The following is a 19,081-nucleotide window of genomic DNA, read 5'->3' as shown; positions in this document are numbered from 1 at the left end:
TAACCCACTGTGGCCTGCAGGTGCTGAAAGGAAGGCAAAAAATGCTTTGGTCCTCTGCCAATTTGGCCTCTGGGAGAAAAATTTCTTTCCTGAGCTCCGAAAAGAGGTTATTGGCTAGACTCACAGCATCCATCAGGCTGGGTTCCCATTCCTATTTCAGTGGGTAGGGTGGGATGCTGCAAAGAAGTTCCACATGGCCCCTGTGCTGGGCTAAATCCTGAGAGCTGGGGAATGCTGGCCAATCAGCCTACTCTCCGCTAGCTGGCCAAGGGGTGCCAGAGACTCCCATGGGAGGAGCTACCTATTTTCACTCAGCAAGTGCCTCCCTCCCTTGCTACGGGGACTGCCCCCCTTTCACCACTGGCCCCATCAATTTCCACCACCCATTGATATGGTGGACGGCATTTTGCATGGAATGATGCTAAGCCACTAGAGCAGCTTAGAAATCCAATTTAAACAAAAATATTAAGAAACAGCCACAATTCTATCAAGTCTCCTTATCAGTTTAACTAGTAACTCTCACTTCATGACTGTAGATAGATACAAAACACTTTCTGGATGTAAAACTCAAATGTATGTTTATAGGTTTATTTCATCTGTCACTGGAATCAGCCAGCTAAGTAACTCACTCATTGTCCAATTGTAGCCACAACCAAGCAAATGTCTCAAGTTCCAAAGATAATTTAAAGGGAAGGTTTCTCTAGTCTACACTTTTGTAATTGTTTCTGGTATGTTTAGGGGAAATTTAGAAGAGGCAAAGGAAAGAGATAACTTTGAACTGCAGTATGTCCATGAGAGACCAAAAACATCCAAACAGTGGGGATATAGAATTTTAATCCCATAATGAAGACTGGGTATCAAATAGCTTTCTGGCTGTTGTTTTCCTACAATTACTTGCTTATGCAATTTATCTTGTTTTGAGAACAAATGTGAGTAGATTTAGCTGTGCCTGGCCTGAACATAACCGGGAACAAACACAGGATGAACAATTAAAGGAAAGATTGCTCTGACTAGAAATGCATCAGCAAACAAATGAGCTAGCTTCTCTTCCACATACTGAATTATGGTAAAGAGTGTATCCTCTGAGAGTTAATAGGCTGCTCTGTATTCTGTCTCTTTGGAGACAGCAGACTTAATAATTTTGAAGTGTGCAATGAGAAGGTGTCCCCTTTTGTTATAGGCATTACTGCATGCGTGCTCCTCTGTTGGGCCTTAGGTCTGCAAAGAACTTAAGCAAATTCTTAGATTTAAGAATGTGAATAGTCTCATTGACTTAACAGAACTACTCATTTGCTTAAAGTTAACCATAAATTTAAATGGTCTTTGAGTCCAATCATACAAAGTGCTGACCTTCTGAGGCCTTGTCTTCATTAGAGAAAAAGGTGTGTTCTTAACTTGAATTAGGCAAGTTGAGTTAACTAAGGTAGGATACAATCCCAGATAAGACAACACTAGGGTCCCCTGTAGCCTTTAACTTGACCTGCTAACTTGTTTGAAGCCTACAAACTGCCATGTTTTCACCAGGGTTTTACCTCAATGCAAGAACACGGCTTTTTTCTTAGTGACGATACCGTCCGAAAGCTGCTGCGTGGCCTTAACTCCCACCATAGTCAGAAGGCATTCAGTACCACATATGACCAATCTCTTAGACTATGGGCACATCCAGAAAAATAGGCGTGTTCTTACAGTGAGGTAGCTCGCACGTTTTAAGATCCTAGTGTAGACAGGCTGAGTTGTAGTTTTACCTTGATGTAGCTGGATATGCTAACTATCTATTGTAAAAATCCATACATTCTACCTGCCTTAGAAACAGCCTTAGAGAATGGCAATGTAAGGTCATTATCTAAACCACCATTAAGATACTTATAGTATTTCACTGTCCACCAATCGATACCGGCTGTATGCATGCTGTGATGCTCTCCTGGGGCACCCAGAGCTATGGCTTTGCTGGAGCTTAAACTGTGTGACAGTTCCCTGCCACTCCAGTCTGTCTGCCAGCAAACTCCTTGAAACTCTGACAGTCTAAACCCGGAGTTGCAGGTGAGATTCAGTGAACCTCAGTTCCTGAGTTCCCCGAGACATCTCCCTGCAGTGTCCAGTCCCTCTCACTGGACACCTAGAAATTATTAAGTCTGCTGTCTCCAAAGAGACAGAACACACAGCAGCCTGTTAACTCACTGAGGATCCACTCTTTGCCTAAATACACAACACTAAGATGGTTTATAGTGAAACGAAGAATAAATTTATTAATAAAAAACAGATTAAAGTGATACTAAGGAGAGAGTAACAGAAAATGGTTACAACCAACCCCCCAAATAAAACGCATTGCTAGTGTCCAAGACAACTTTAGCAAGCTACAATCTTTGCCTATACAGCTTTCTCATTTATATCAAACTACCAGCAACTCCAGCCCTTCCAGGAGCATGATTCAACACACCCAGAATCAAATTGTGCTGTCCCCTCTGCGATGAATAAGTAAGGGTTCTCTGTCATTTTTAATAGTCCAGTAAACCTCTGACATGTACTCTTTTGAAGTGTATCCCCAGATAAAGTTAGTCTCCCCTCTGTCTCTTCCTGTTGTCTTATCATCCTCCTGTTGACTTTGGTGTAAATGTAACTTTTATTCTCTCTCGCATCACCTTGCTCAGTTACACTGGAGACACAGGCAAACCAACATCCCTTTACCTAAGACAAGCTTTATCAAGTCTGTCCCCAAAACATATTTTAGGAACATATGTCCAGTACACATACATAACTCTTTACGCACCATCCATCCATACCTCACACAATCATATTCATGACCAGTGTGTCACCAGTTATGACACCTTACTCAATACATTTTTATAGTACAATAATATTGTGTGCAATCTATCAATTCAATTGCTTATTTTGGAGGGGGTTTAGGCCCCCTGTCCTCCCCTTGCGTTTTGTAGACCATCACTATTACAGATAGATAGAAATATTTTGTGTCTCATGTATACCACAGTGTAAAGAAATGCTCAGGACACATAATATAATCCACTGCTGTACAACCTCTGTTAAAGGATTACATGAGAATGCAATACCTTAAGAAAACTAGGCTAATGGGTGCTGTAGCAACTCCTAACTCAGATACTATTTTTTTTTCTGATTGTAATGTCTCAACCCTAGCAGCTATAATACTGCTTAAATAAATGGGTGTTGGAGATATACAATTTAGAAAGTCACTGAAAAATGGCACTTATGTATAGTATCCAAAACTAAAAGCTAGAATGAGAAAAGGGTTACTGAGACTAGAGCCCGTACTTGCCATTTCTTTTATACATTTAATGGCTCATTTACTTTTAAGCTTTACTACTTTTTATCAATTCTTACATTACAGGCAAAATGTAAGCCATTTCAGATAAAAACATTAAATAAGGGGACTTGAAATAGTAGCTTGAATTTGGTCCAAATTTATACTGTAAATCAGCATTTATTTGCCAATTATTAGAAGTTCTTTGCAAACTTAGTGCAGTTGGCTAGGACCAATAAAATGCCATGATGGATAAACAGCAGAGTAAAAGAGGAGGTTAAAGGCAAAAAGGCATCATTTTAAAAATTGGAAGTCAAATCCTGCTGAGGGAAATAAAAAGGAATATAAACTCTGGCAAGTCAAATGTAAAAGTATAAAACTGGCCAAGAAAAAATGTGAAGACCAGCTAACTAAGGACACAAACACTAACTGCAAAAAAATTATTGTTATTATTCTTATTTTTAAGTACATTAGAAGCAAGAAGCTTGCCAAACAGTCAGAGGGGCAACTGGATGATCAAGATGCTAAAGGAACACTCAAGGAAGACAAGGCCATTGCAGAGAAGCTAAATTAATTCTTTGCATCGTTCTTCACAGCAGAGGATATGGGGGCGATCCCCACATCAGAGACATTCTTTTTAAGTGACAAATTTGAGGAACTGTCCCAGATTGAGGCGTCAACAGGAGGAGGTTTGGGAACAAACTGATAAATTAAACAGTAATAAGTCACCATGACTAGTTGATATTCATCCAAGAGTTCTGAAGGGGCCCAACTATGAAATTGCAGAATTACTAACTATTCCTGGGGGAATTCTGCACCACTGCACATGCGCAGAATTAATGTTACCTACAGATTTTTTTCTCTTAGCAGAATAATACATTCTGCTGGAGAGATGCTGCAGTTACACCTTTCACTGACCAGAGGCTGCTGTGGTGCCAGAAGAGAGGGCAGCCAGCTCACGAGTCCGAGCAGCCAGCCATGGAGAGGGAGAGAACAGAGGTTGCTTTTCTCACAGTGATATGCCCGCAGGGCCAGGCGAGAAGGGACAGTATATAGGGGGAAAGACAGAGCAGGGCACACAGGGCTGCTGGGGGGTTACATACACTGGAGTTCAGAAGGACTAGTGGGTGACAGACTGGGGCAGGGGCACAGGAGCAAGTGGGGTGACAGCACTGACCCAAGAGCTGAATGGGAGTGGGGTGCAGGGACACAAGGGCACCAGGTGTGTGTATGTGGAGGAGGTGCAAGGAAAGATGGGGATGGGACAGATGTGCCTGACTGAATGGGAGAGGCTATGGGTCAGCCACGGTCTGTATGGGGGAGGCTCCCCAACTCCCTAACAATCCCTCCCCCCCAAAAAAACTCTATTCCATACTTCTCCCCCCCAACACCTAACAACCCTCCAGGTTCACTCCCAGGCTCCCAGCAATTACTTCTCTCTCTCTCGGCTCCTCCCATACCCTTGACTCTGCCAAGCCTTTGCACTGCTTCTGAGGGGTGAGGGAAATAGATTTCTGTATTGTAATTTAAATGAATTATTACTCAGAGTACTGTATTAATATGACTAGTACAGAATCCATTTGTCAAAAAACTAGGGCTGTTAAGTGATTAAAAAAATTAATCGTGATTAATTGCACTGTTAAACAATAATAGAATACCATTTATTTAAATATTTTTGGATGTTTTCTACATTTTCAAATATATTGATTTCAATTACAACATAGAATACAAAGTGTATGGTGCTCACTTTATTTTTGATTACAAGTATTTGCACTGTAAAAAAACAAAAGAAATAGTATTTTTCAATTCACCTAACACAAGTACTGTAGTGCAATCTCTTTATCGTGAAAGTTTGAACTTACAAATGTAGAATTATGTACAAAAAAACCTGCATTCAAAAATAAAATAATGTAAAATTTTAGAGCCTGCAACTCCTTGCAGTCCTTCTTCTTGTTCAGCCAATTGCTCAGACAAACAAGTTTGTTTACATTTCATAGAATCGTAGAATATCAGGGTTCGAAGGGACCTCAGGAGGTCATCTAGTCCAATCCCCTGCTCAGAGCAGGACCTAATCCCCAACTAAATCATCCCAGCCAGAGCTTTGTCTAGAGATATTTGCAGGAGATAATGCTGCCCGCTTCTTGTGTACAATGTCACCTGAAACTGGGAACAGGCATTCTCGTACCACTGTTGTAGCCAGCGTCGCAAGATATTTATGTGCCAGATGTGCTAGAGTGTCATATATCCCTTCATGCTTCAACCACCATTTCAGAAGACATGCGTCCATGCTGATGATGGATTCTGCTCGTTCACAATTCAAAGCAGTGCAGACCGATGCATGTTCATTTTTATTATCTGAATCAGATGCCACCAGCAGAGGATTGATTTTCTTTTTTGGTGGTTCGGGTTCTGTAGTTTCTGCATTGTAGTGTTGCTCTTTTAAAACTTCTGAAAACAAGCTCCACACCTCATCCCTCTCAGATTTTGGAAGGCACTTCAGATTCTTAAACCTTGGATGGAGTGCAATAGCTATCTTTAGAAATCTCACATTGGTACCTTCTTTGCGTTTTGTCAAATCTGCAGTGAAAGTGTTCTTAAAATGAACAACATGTGCTGGGTCATCATCCGAGACTGCTATAACAGGACATATATGTCAAAATGTGGGTAAAACAGAGCAGGGGACATACAAATCTCCCCCAAGGAGTTCAGTCAGAAATTTAATTAATGCTTATTTTTTTAATGAGCGTTATCAGCATGGAAGCATGTCCCCTGGAATGGTGGACGAAGCATGAAGGGGCATACGAATGTTTAGCATATCTGGCACGTAAATACCTTGCAATGTCAACTACAAAAGTGCCATGCAAATGCCTGTTCTCACTTTCTGGTGATGGCAGCATTAGCTCCCTTAAATGTAAAAAAACTTATTTGTCTTAGCGATTGGCTGAACAAGAAGTAGGACTGAGTGGACTTGTAGGCTCTGAAGTTTTACATTGTTTTGTTTTTCAGTGCAGTCATGTAAAAAAAATCTACATTTGTAAGTTGCACTTTCATTACAAAGAGATTGCACTACAGTACTTGTATGAGGTGAACTGAAAAATACTATTTCTTTTGTTTATCTTTTTTACAGTGCAAATATTTGTAAGCAAAAATAACATACACTCTAATTTCAATTACAACAAGAATAAAATGTATATGAAAATGTAGAAAAACATCCAAAATATTTAATAAATTTCAATTGGTATTCTATAATTTAACAGTGCAATTAAAACTGCAATTAATCGCGATTAATTTTTTTTAATCGCAATTAACTTTTTTGAGTTAATTGTGTGAGTTAACTTCAATTAATCAGCAGCCCCACAAAAAACATTTCCTGAATCTTTTTCTTGTCTGTATTGTTACAGACATACCTGCTGACAGATATTTTGAAATAAATTACCAAAATAATTGAAACTAGGGTGATTATTTTGTGTTATTTTGACAAATAAATATGCAGAATTTTAAAATATTGTGTGCAGAATTTTTAATTTTTTGGCATATAATTCCCCCCAGGAGTATACTAACTGTGGTATGCAGCCTATCACTTAAATCAGCCTCTGTACCAGATACCTGGAGGATAAGCTAATGTAACACCTACTTTTAAAAATGGCTCCAGAGGTGATCCTGGCAATTACAAACCAATAAACCTAACTTCAGTACCAGGCAAATTAGTTAAAACTGTAGTAAAGAACTAAATGATCAGACACATAGGTAAGCATGATATGATGGGGAAGAGTCAACATGGCTTTTTTAAAGGGAAAACATGCCTCACCAGTCTATTAGAATTCTTTGAAGGGGTCAACAAACACTAAGGTTCCTTAGAATCAGCGCCTATGAGCAGCAGAGCATTGTGAGGCACCCATGGTTACAAGTCAAGTTGTGACACAATGCCTCACTGGTCTGAACTGCTCCCCAGAATACGAAACTTACATATTTACGAAACTAAGTGGCTGGTTTTTAGTGGGACCAAGGATTCCTAGCTCCCTTGCCTCTTACATTCCTGGTTCTCATTGAGATGGGAGGGTGTCTTAGGCATTCAAGTTTGGAAAGTCTAGTCTGAGTCTTTAATGCTCGCAAAGGGCGATGAGATCCTTTAAGATGCATTGGAAGAGATTAACTTTTCCTGTCTGACCAGTGTTGGTACTGCATGCCCATGAGAAAAAAAAATTGCTCCAAAAAATGTGATCCTAGTTTAGATGTAGTCTCATGCTGCCTCATTTCTGGAGAACATTGAACTCTTCTCTGGAGTGCTGAGATCAATAATTATACCTGCCTTACCTTTTTCCAGGAAGCTAGAATTTAGATGGCTACCACGTAGGCGACACCTAAAACGTAGGTCGACCTAGCTACATTGCTCAGAGCCATGAAAAACTTCATAATCTGTGTGATGTAGTTATATCGACCTAAGCCCCACTGGAGATGCAGGTAGGCCAACAGAAGAATTCATCTGGTGGCCTACCTACCATCTCTTGAGGGGTGGATTTACTACAGCGATAGGAAAAAACTAGGGCTGTCAATTCATCACAGGTAACTCACATGATTAACTCAAAAAAATTAATCGCAATTAAAAAAAATAATTGTGATTAATCGCAATTTTAGTCGCACTATTAAACAACTGAATACCAAATGAAATCTATTAAATATTTCTGGATGTTCTTCTACATTTTCAAATATTTTTATTTCAGTTACAACACAGTGATCACTTTCTATTGTTATTTTTATTACAAATATTTGAACTGTAAAATGATAAACAAAAGAAATAGTATTTCTCAATTCACCTCATACAAGTACTGTAGTGCGATATCTTTATCATGAAAGTGCAATTTACAAATGTACATTTTATTTTGTTACATAACTGCATTCAAAAACGAAATAATATAAAACTTTAGTGCCTACAAGTCCACTGAGTCCTACTTCTTGTGAACTGAGTTGCTAAGACAAACAAGTTTGTTTACATTGACGAGAGATACTGCTGCCTGCTTCTTATTTACAATGTCACCAGAAAGTGAGAACAAGCATGGCACTTTTGTAGCCAACATTGCAAGGCATTTACGTGCCAGATATGCTAAACATTCGTATGCCCCTTCATGCTTTTGCCACCATCCCAGAGTACATGCTTCCATGCTGATGACGCTCGTTAAAAAAATAATGCATTAATTAAATTTCTGACTGAACTCCTTGGGGGAGAATTGTATGTCTCCTGCTCTGTTTTACCTGCATTCTGCCATATATTTCATATTATAGCAGTCTCATATGATGACACAGCACATGTTCATTTTAAGAACACTTTCACTGCAGATTTGACAAAACGCAAAGAAGGTATCAATGTGAGATTTCCAAAGATAGCTACAGCACTAGAGCCAAGATTTAAGAATCTGAAGTGCCTTCCAAAATCTGAGAGGGGACAAGGAGTGGAGCATGCTTTCAGTAGACTTAAATGAGCAACACTCTGATGTGGAAACTACAGAACCCAAACCACCAAAAAAGAAAATCAACCTTCTGCTGGTGGCATCTGACTCAGATAATGAAAATGAACATGCATCAGTCTGCACTGCTTTGGATCATTATCAAGCAGACCCTGTCATCAGTATGGACGCATGGCCTCTGGAACGGTGGTTGAAGTATGAAGGAACATATGAATCTTTAGTGCATCTGGAACATAAATATCTTCCAACACCAGCTACAACAGTATCATGCAAACATCTGTTCTTACTTTCAGGTGACATTGTAAACAAGAAGCAGGCAGCATTATCTCCTGCAAATGTAAACAAACTTGTTTGTGTGAGTGATTGGCTGAATAAGAAGTAGGACTGAGTGGACTTGTAGGCTCTAAAGTTTTACATTGTTTTATTTTTGAATTCAGTTATTTTCTGTACATAATTCTACATTTGTAAGTTCCACTTTCATGATAAAGAGATTGCACTACAGTACTTGTATTAGGTGAATTGAAAAATACTATTTCTTTTGTTTTTTGCAGTGCAAATACTTGTAACCAAAAATAAATATAAATTGAGCACTGTACACTTTGTATTCTGTGTTGTAATTGAAATCAATGTATTTGAAAATGTAGAAAACATCCAAATATTTAAATAAATGGTATTCTATTATTGTTTAACAGCGCAATTAATAGCTATTAATATTTTTAATCGCTTGACAGCCCTAAAAGACCCCCTTCCAATTGCTGTAAGTGTCTACAGTACAGAGCTACAGCAGCGTAGCTGCATCGCTGTCATAGATGGCCAGTATAATAGGCATGGGGAGACTAAACTTCCCCTGGTGCAGCTGTTGCCACCGGATGCCAGGTTGCTGTTTTTTACGGTTTGCACGAGCTAGGAGTGAGCTTCTGCCAGAGGAAATTCTTGCTTATTATTATGCATAATGCAGGTTCCGGGGTGGCTGAGGAGGCAGTATCTGCTCCTCAGCTTCCTGGGTTTCCTGCTGGGGGCAGCTCGGGGTCTCGGGAGGGGAGACGCAGCGCAGTGTATTTCTCATTTGGCAGCTGGGGCTGGCCCGGAGCTTGGGAGGTGCAGGTGGGAGCTCAGGTCTCCGGCTGCTAGGATGTGGGGGCGGTGTTCAGGACTCTGGCAGGCAGAGGGGTGGGGTCTCAGGTGGAAGGGGCGGGGCAGGGGGCTAGCCTCCTCGAAGGGGGAGTCCACCCGCTGCCCATGGCTTCGTTGCAGCTGTGTTACTAATGCTTGTAGTATAGACACACCCTAAGACTCCTTTTTTAACTGATATAGGATGCCAATGAAGGGAGTGCTTAAGCAAAGTAAGGCCCCCATTCAGAAAAGCCCTTAAGCATGTGCTTACATTTAAGCATGTGACCAGTGCTTCTGACTTCAACACATACAACATTCCCCTAAGCCAATTTTCTCCACTGACTAACACAGTCCATGTAACTGAACAGCCAAACAAAAAACAATGTACATCTGGCACAGATGCCTAACAATCGCTAAATACACAGGGTCAGATGGATCTGTGGGGAAAATGAGTTCCAGAGTGGAGGACAACCTCCACTGAGAATATTCTGCCATCAGCCTCCAGAATTTCAACCCTGGGAAATACAGGAGAAGGATGAAAGGACCGTCTTGTGGTTAAAGAACTGGGCTGGGACTCATCTCACTAATGGCTTTTTGCTTTCTGCTTGATAATATCATTATATATTATAGCAGGGTATCTTATGCCTGCCAGGCTCTGCTCAAGAGACTAAAGTCTGGAATAGACTGAGACCCACTGGTATGGCTTCAAGGAGAAGTTTGTATATAATGAATATCTAGAGAATGCCTCGTTCTTGCCAGCCATGTCAGAATCTCCTTTTAAATGAAAGTTGATCCATTTCCCTCATTGCTGGTCTCTGAAAGCTCATTTGCATTTCTCAAGTTGTCTTAAATAAAAGGGACAATCCTAAGAAGTGTTGAGCACCTGTAACTCCTCTTGTAGTCAATTGCAGTTACAGAGTACAATTACAGAGTTGTGGGTACTCTGTACTTCTCAGGATTGGGCCCAAAGTTTTAAATGAAAATTGCCATTTCATTCTAAGTTGAATGTTATTGTGATACAGAACAGAAATACAAAGAGTTGGCAAGTGCAATACATACAGTAAGCCAGGGCTGTAGTATTATTCTCACTAGGCTGGGTCCAATACAGAAAGCTAAGTTTAATTACTAATACATAGTTGACCAAATTCCACACTCAACTACAGACATGAAAGTCCACTGATTTTAAATCCCTATTGATTTGAATCCATTGGGGTTGCATAGGTATGTATCTGAGAGCAGAAGTGGTCTTTGTATCAGTCAAACACAACTACAACTGTGCGAAAGCTGGCAGTTTCCATTTTACAACATGCACTTTGTGAGTTCACATGCCCTGTGTTTTGTTTTCAGAACTCAAACTCAAAGAAAAGTTCAGCTGAAACTGCTAATTTTGCCTTGTTTTAGGTTTAACTAGTTTCCACCAACCCCATAGATCTCCCCAGGTTCCAAGGTCCACTTGAAACTCGAATATAGTTTGCCACAAGGTTTGTGATCTTGGCAAATTGGGCCAAAGTTTTGGGTTTGCAGTGAAACATGGATTTCATTATGAAAGTTTTACACAGACTTAATAAAAATCCATTGAGCAAGTGTTTGTTTTTCTTCCTTCCCTTTCTAGGACACAAATCTGAGTCATCCAAACACTGACTAGGAATACTTTACACAAATATCAGTGCATACACATAGTATTGCCAACACCAAGCATTCCTAGGTCCTGAGTCAAACCCTCCAAAAATCCTGAGTTTTATCAAAAACAATCTCATGATTTTAAAACCAACCAACCAAAATTTTTGAAACTTTAGGGTTCATGTTTTTAAGCTTCTCTCTGGAACCAGGACAACTAGAAACTTCATTTTCATTAAAATAAATAAATAAATAAAATAAAAAATAGAGATTCTCTTATGATTCAGGAGCTGGAACAATATCAGATATGCAATAAAAATCACAAGAGTTGGTAACTATGTGATGCTTGCCACCCTTTCAGTGTTGTACTGATAAAAAGAGTTCTTCACATCATAGGCATATATCAAGCACAGGAAGCTGGAGGTCTAGCTAAACTCTCAAATAATGAGAAAGTACCTGTGGTTACTGGTTGTTTAAAATTTGAGGGTGTAGGAACAGGATTTTATAATTGTACTATAAGAATAGAGGTACTAATATATGTCTTGATTTCATTTTATCAGCCACCCTTTTTGAATAGCAGAAAGGAATGACCCTCTGGGACATTGGTAGGAATGCATCTGACAGACTGCCACTGTCTGTACTGATGTTAAGGCAGGGACAGACCAAAACAATCCTTTTGACTGATTATGGTCACCCTTTTGTTTTAAGATAAGTTATAATGTCTACTATGACAGGTTTCAGAGTAGCAGCCGTGTTAGTTTGTATTTGCAAAAAGAGAAGGAGTACTTGTGGCACCTTAGAGACTAACCAATTTGTTTGAGCATAAGCTTTCATGAGCTACAGCTCACTTCATCGGATCCGACTTCAACAGAGAAAAAAGACTGTAAGAACAGGGTGCTTGGCCATGGGACTTTGGGTTCGTCTTGCCACACTCCAGGAGCATCGGATTGCGACCTGCTCCCCTCTGCAACCAATCTGGTTGGCCACTAGATTGATCCAGCCTTGGACTGGTAACTAAAAATCAACTGGCAGGACTGTGTGCATGGGGTGTGTGTGTGTGAGAGAGAGAGAGAGAGATTGAAAAGCATATGCTAACTGTTGTATTCTCAACAAATGCAGCATGCCTCCTTCTTCCCTATAAAGATCCCGTGTGCTTCTTATAAGTATAACAAGGGGACTGATGTATTGAAAATACTGTTGTGGTTGTTTTTTATTTTTTTATTTATTTATTTATTTTGTGGGAAGCAAATCAATCTACAGCTTCCTGTACCAAGACATGAACATCTTTTCTCCAGTGAAACTCTGTGCAGTCCCTGCTCTAGCTATGCCGTAAGCAAGGATGGCTTGCAAACTCTTTAGATTCTGGCACTTCAGACTCATACAACTCTATTATGCAGTATTTAAAATGAAATTAGTCATTTTCCCACAGCCAAACTGATGTTCTCTTACATCACTTGCAGATAGTTATTAATAACCACTGCTAATACTATCTGACATTTATATTGCACCTTTCATCCCAAAGGCTTTTCTATGCTTTACAAGCTACGTACATTCAGGCAACCTCAGCCCCTTCCATGCAAAAATGCACTTGGCTGAAAGTACAAAAGCTATGCCATAATCTTCCTCCTTGTGAACAGAATTATCAGGGATACTATTTGTCAGTATGGGACAGGCGGGTCTAGGGCCTCTCCATAAGATTAAAGGCCAACTCCCTCGACTAAGCGGGAGATGAACCACTAGGCCCAGTCCACAAGTTAGTATGTGGAACAATGAAAGAAAAAACAGGAATGGGAGTGAGGTACAAGGTTAAAAATGAGGGAACCTGAAGGGGACCCAGAGCAGAGAACCCTAGACCGTGTCCACTGCTCCTCAAAGGTGTCTAAGGCGTCAGTGGACACTGCCAAGAGGAAATCTGCCTGGAGACACGATTGGATGGGGGACTGGAAATAGTCCCTAAAGTCAGAGTAACCCCTTCTCTAGCTTCCTCCTCCTCATGTGATGGATGGCCATCTTTGCCAGGAGGAGGTTGGCGAGGAGATCCTGTGACTTTGTGGGGCCATGGATGGGGTGCACATGAATTAGGAGATGTGAGAAAATGTTCAGCCAGAATCTCTTAGGTTCTGGAAGCGGGGCTGCACCTCAATACACAAAAAATGTATTTCCTCCCACCCCCACCCACCCAATCACTGAAATACTGACACCTTTGGGATGGAAGGTGGCAGCTCTTTAACCATATATAGCAACATTATACTTTATAAATTAGTTTCAGGTTAGAGGTGGAGGTGAATATTATATCCAGTTGAAATTGAAGGGAGGAATTTACTGTAATGTATTGTAATTTTCCAGATTGGAATTTGGCCAGGAGAAGAGGACCAGTCAAAGGGGCATCTTTTTAGTTGCTAGGCCAAAATCTGACCTACTTGGACAGTTTTTCCAAACAGAAGCCAAATTTTTCAGCTGACCTCACTCTGGCCTCTGAATTGCAAGAGAGATGTTGCCTGCTGAAATTCTGAGGCCACTTTTTGAAAAGTTAGACCTTTTCTGAAGCCTACTATGGTAGTGTTTCATTGTGTTTATTTAATTTAACATTGCTGCATCAAGAATTTAAAAAACAAAATGGCAAGAGACTTCAGCCCAAATCCTGCAATGATCTCTGCATAGGTATAGCCTTAATAAGTATCTCATTGCAATAATAAAAAGTGCGTAAGGGCCACATCCTATAATAGTGTGAAATTACTCTTCAGATGTATTTTTATGAGCTTCAGGGATAAATCATCTTAGTTTTAGATGATGTAGCAGTATCCAGAGGATGAATCCCATCAAAGGCAAAGAATTCTAATGGTGCAATTCTAACAAAAAGCTCTGAAAAGCCTCACATATCACTGGCTAAGGACTTTAGTAGTGGGGAGGGCTTTGCACTCAGCTGAATTTTTACCCACAATGAATAAGAACAGACACCAGATTTATTTTTTCTAATCCAGAGACAAACTTTACAAAATACTGTTGCTGTAGTTTGGGACAGAATAAAAGATTTTCTCTCAACATTTATTTGGAATTAAAGATGTTTTCAAGCAAAATTTTGGTATGACTTAAATGCTTGTGGAAGGCAGCATGCTGAAAGCCTCAGAGAATGAAAACCTCTATTTATCCACAGAGAGTTTCAGCAGCATGTTTCACCACTCTGCTGCACAAATATGCCTCAGGTCTGATCTGGCAGGATCACCTGAAAGGTTGAGTTGGTGATCCTATGAATTACTGATGCTGTAAACAATCAAGTCTCACTTTAAAAAAATAAAACTAAGTAATAACCTTACTATTGTTTTTCACATTGAAAAAATGACAAGAATTTGAAAATTAGCATTTGAATGTGATCCTTATGGATCAACTACTTCAGCATGCCCTGTGCGGTGTGTCATAGAACAGTAAAGTAGAGTAGGTGTAAGAGGTTGCTGCTATTTTGAGTCTTCAGCCAAAGATAAAGTGGACCAATGACAGTGACTGAACCAGTAGGTAAAAAATGAGGAGCCATTTAAATTAATCTTCCAGTCACCTTTTGTGCATGCATAGTTGTGGGGCAAGGGAGCAGCAATGTCAGGGATAAATAAAAAATGAAAATGATTAAACAAGTCATAACCTTACATGCTGATTATTTCTAGGTGCTTATATGGGCCTCATCCCAGTTGTGTCTGAATACCTCCCAAGTAATGCAATGCTACAGATATGTGTACAAGTAGTTTAAGTTTACTGTAGGATCAAAATGTGCATTCAGGTGTGTATATAAAATAAGTAGAAATAACCATTGCTATACACATGCACAAACACAAAACACTGGTGTATATCTGTGTGGACAGCATACATACAACACACCCTCCATATTTGTCCTTATTTAGGGATGACTGAAGAAGTCACAAGTAGCACAATACAGTATCCCTGCCCAGTGAATATTTATATTTTCATGATTTCCTGCTGTTTTATGTTCATACCATATTTATATAGGTGGCAATTTAAACTGGAGTTAGTACTGTATTAATAATGAAAGGAGTGGAAGTTATTAGATAGATTAATGGACCATGTGCAGTCATGTCTCCATAGATTGTGTTGAGCTTGCATAATATGTAGAAATCGAGCACATAAACCTGGGCTGGAATGAGGGTGGGTTTTTTTCTTTCATTGACAGAGGTGCAGTGTACAAATAGTTTGAAGGACAGTTACTACTGCTACTGGGTTGGAGACTTTTTAAAACTTTTACATGCTGCAGGAAGTGGCCAGGCTAAACCACTGACTTACCTCTGCAACTCAGGATTAACTGACAGGCTCTCTTGAGATATGGAAGAGCCCAGTGAGGTAGTTTAGTCCACTCTGACCCCCAGTACCTACGATCCTTTGCTAAGGTAATGAAATCGATTTTTTATTTTCGCAAACATACCTGAAGCCGGTAGCTATGCAACATATGCTATAAGCAGTATTGCATTCCACACAGCAAACTTATTAGACTTGTGGGCAATATTACTTCAGAAGCAGTAAAAGGCAAACGAACTCTGATCCTTAGGACTTAAGATAAAAGCCGGATAATATCCTCCCACCTACCTGACGTAACTTCAGAGAGTTAGGGCTCTCTCCGCTGCTATAATCAGGGCAAGCTGTGCGCCGCGACTCCAGCGTTAGCCGCAGAGGCAACAAGCAATCTATTGAGGTTGATTTGTAGCACCCTGAGGGAAGGCGTTTTGAAATGAAGTTTCTGCACATAGATCCCCCAGGTCTTTCCTTATCAGATCAGCTAAAACTCCTTCCTCTCCTCTTTGGGGGGGGGGGGGGGGATCATCACGAGAGGACATTTCCAAGCAGCCAGCCACCCCCCCACACACCAGCCCCGGCCCCCTCGCCCGAAAGGCGCTGAACGAACAGCAAGATTTACCTTGGTGAGCTGGGCAATCTTCTTGCACATTTTCAGGTGGAGTTCCTGGTTGCATTCCTCTGTCGAGCTGCAGTGAGCGGCTTTAGCTTCATTGCAAGTCCCGGGCTGATGAATCTTGTTTATGCCAGAGGCCATCAGACATGAAATATTTTAATCTCTCTCTAAAACCAGACGTAGATGTGTGTGTGTGTGGGGGGGGTTTGCTCTAAGTACTGTACGGCAATCCTGCCACTCCCCCCCCTCCCTCTCCCCGTGTATTGCACACACACAGTCCAGCAGCACTAGGAACTTCAGCCCCTAACCTGGGCAGCCGGAGCAGCTGCCCCCCTCCTTTCTATGCTTCCGCAAAACACCCAGGCGAGGAGGCAGACAACATGTGCTCCTCCTGCTATGATTAATATTATTATTCTTTCTCTCCAAATGGTTGAGCTTCCGCCACGAGAAGATGCCAATGGCTGGATGCTACAAATTCCCCAGAGGCGACGCTGAGCCAGCCATACAGCCAGCAGCACAGATATTGCCGGAGATAGATTACAGAGGAGGGCTGCCGACTAAATCGTACCACTTGCTTGGCGAGGGCAGGGGGCTCAGGCGGGTGCCTTTGGCACCTTGTTGAAGGCTCTGTTGTACGGCTCATCTCCATGGTGCATCAGCAAAGCAAAGTACTTCAAGAATCTTGTCAGTTTCGCTTTGCTCCTCCACTCCCACGTGGGATGGAGCAGCCCCCTCCAGCCAGGGAGCATGTAGGGGGAGCGTTGAGCAAGTTTGGGGAGGAAGGATCCTGGCAATCGCTCTGCTTATTACGCAGAATTGATCAGTTTTCCTTTGGTGCATCAAGTGCAGAAACTCTTTACACGCTGGAAGGTTGCAGGGGAGGCACAGTGCCTAGCTTCCAGGTCCTTTTCTCTCCATCTGCAGCCCTGGCTCCTGTGCAGGGGGTTTAGGCTTCTGAGTCAAAAAGAGACTGCAGAAGAGGCAGGGGAAGGAGGGGTGTGAAAGAAAGACGAAGTGGCACAAAAGGTGCCGGGAAGGGGAAATGATTGAGACGGGGACAGGAGGACAAGGCTGGTGAGGAGTGAAAATAAGGTAAGGAGATGATGCTACAAAAGCAATGGGAAGTGTTTAAAAAAAGGAGATGGGGAGAGGGAAGGAAGAAGAAAAATGGAGAGAAGGTCAGAAGAAATGCAAGGAGAAGGAAAGAGAGAAGGATGAAAAGGCAAACAGGGAAAGACACTCCAGACCCCAGGCTTTGGAGCATCCTTTGAACTGCAGCCAGTGCAAAAGATTCCAAAGGGGGAGGCAGCAGGCCCCTGGTCATCAGGGACTCCATCATCTCCCAGGTGGCTGTGGCTGCCTTCAGGGGACGCTATACTGTTCCTTCCCCCTGCAAGAGTCTCAACCGCTTCACTCCCCTGGGGACGATGGGGGAGACACCAGGAGCCACAGTTAGTGGGTGGTGGGGAAGGGGAGACCTCGCCCAAGGGGATTAGAAATGGGCGGAGTGTGAGTGAAGAGAAGGGGGAAAGGCAGCCCCAGGTAAGTGAAAAAGCAGGGAGAAGGCAGAGATCCCCAGGAGCATAGGTGGCGAGTTAGATGGGCCCATGGTGCCCGTGCTCTACCAATATTTAAGAACGTTAGATATGTGTATGACTCTTTTTCCACACATTTATTTTATAAATAAATTTCAACTAAACAAAGTTCAACATTTATTCTGTTACACTTCAGAATAACAATAGTATTGTTTCTTAAAATTATGCACACTGATGTTGGTTGTTGCAAAAAGCCTAATCTTCAGAGCATTAGAAAAATGTATTGTAGCCTAGCAAATCATTGCTCAAAGTTTCTAATTGGAAAACTGTTAGCCCATTCTTTATGTTAGAGGTGATCTTCCTTTTGCTTCAATAGTGTAGGACTGAGCCCATATTGTGTAATCAGGCTTCAGTTCAAATAAAACTCAGGCATTTGTGTTAAACTTGTACAGTATATATAGTACATCTGTAACAGTACTAGGGTTGCCAACCCTCTCAGATTGTCCTGTAATCACCAGAAATTAAAGGTTAATCTTTAATTAAAGATAATGTCATGTGATGAAACCTCCAGGAATTCATCCAGCCAAAGTTGGCAACCCTAACCAGTACATATTTTGTTTTCTGCATATAGGTTCTGATCCAAATTTCACTGACGTCAACAGGAGTCTTTCCATTGATTTAAGTGGGCTTTGGATTGGACCCGTGAGTCCTGGCTACTTCTAGGGGAGGGAGAGCATCAAATATGGCCTCCCCTTCCAAAACGTTTTTGAAATGTTTTTTCCTCCCTCTACAAAAAAGTGAAGGGTTCAGAACAAAACCTGCATGCAGAATAAGTAAACCTACCTAGTCCTTATCTGGAATTCTTGTACAACAATAACATAGCAGTGACAAGCTGTTTTGCTAACATAACAGCACTTTGTCATGTTGCCCATTTATTCTATATGAGTGACTCAGAGGTCAGAAACACTCCTCCATAACTGGTGAGTCAATAGAAATAAATCTTTCAAAGATGCTCTAAATCAATACTATCAGGATTGGCAAACACTGGTAAAATTATTATAAAGTACTTGCCATCTTAAACTAGCCAAGTTTTGTTGTTCTGGCTAAAAGCTTCATAAGGATTGAAACTTTTATTCAGGCTTTAAAACATGTATGTCACATTCTAAGCCCT

The 19,081-nt window shown here is 41.1% G+C and overlaps 1 protein-coding gene across 1 annotated transcript in view; it reads right to left on the bottom strand.

The window, feature by feature from the left end:
• The window catches only part of FAM184B (family with sequence similarity 184 member B), a 93,139-nt gene extending 76,141 nt beyond the window's left edge, over nt 1–16,998 (bottom strand). The window contains exon 1 of the mRNA XM_073342436.2: nt 16,382–16,998. Coding sequence (XP_073198537.2) covers nt 16,382–16,516 — 135 coding nt within the window. The 5' untranslated portion in view covers nt 16,517–16,998. The remainder of the gene's footprint in view (nt 1–16,381) is intronic.
• Nucleotides 16,999–19,081: the final 2,083 nt, after the last annotated feature.

This window comes from Lepidochelys kempii, chromosome 4 (genome assembly GCF_965140285.1).
Source record: "Lepidochelys kempii isolate rLepKem1 chromosome 4, rLepKem1.hap1, whole genome shotgun sequence".
Lineage (NCBI taxonomy): Eukaryota > Metazoa > Chordata > Testudines > Cheloniidae > Lepidochelys > Lepidochelys kempii.
This window is presented reverse-complemented; position numbering and strand designations above follow the sequence as displayed.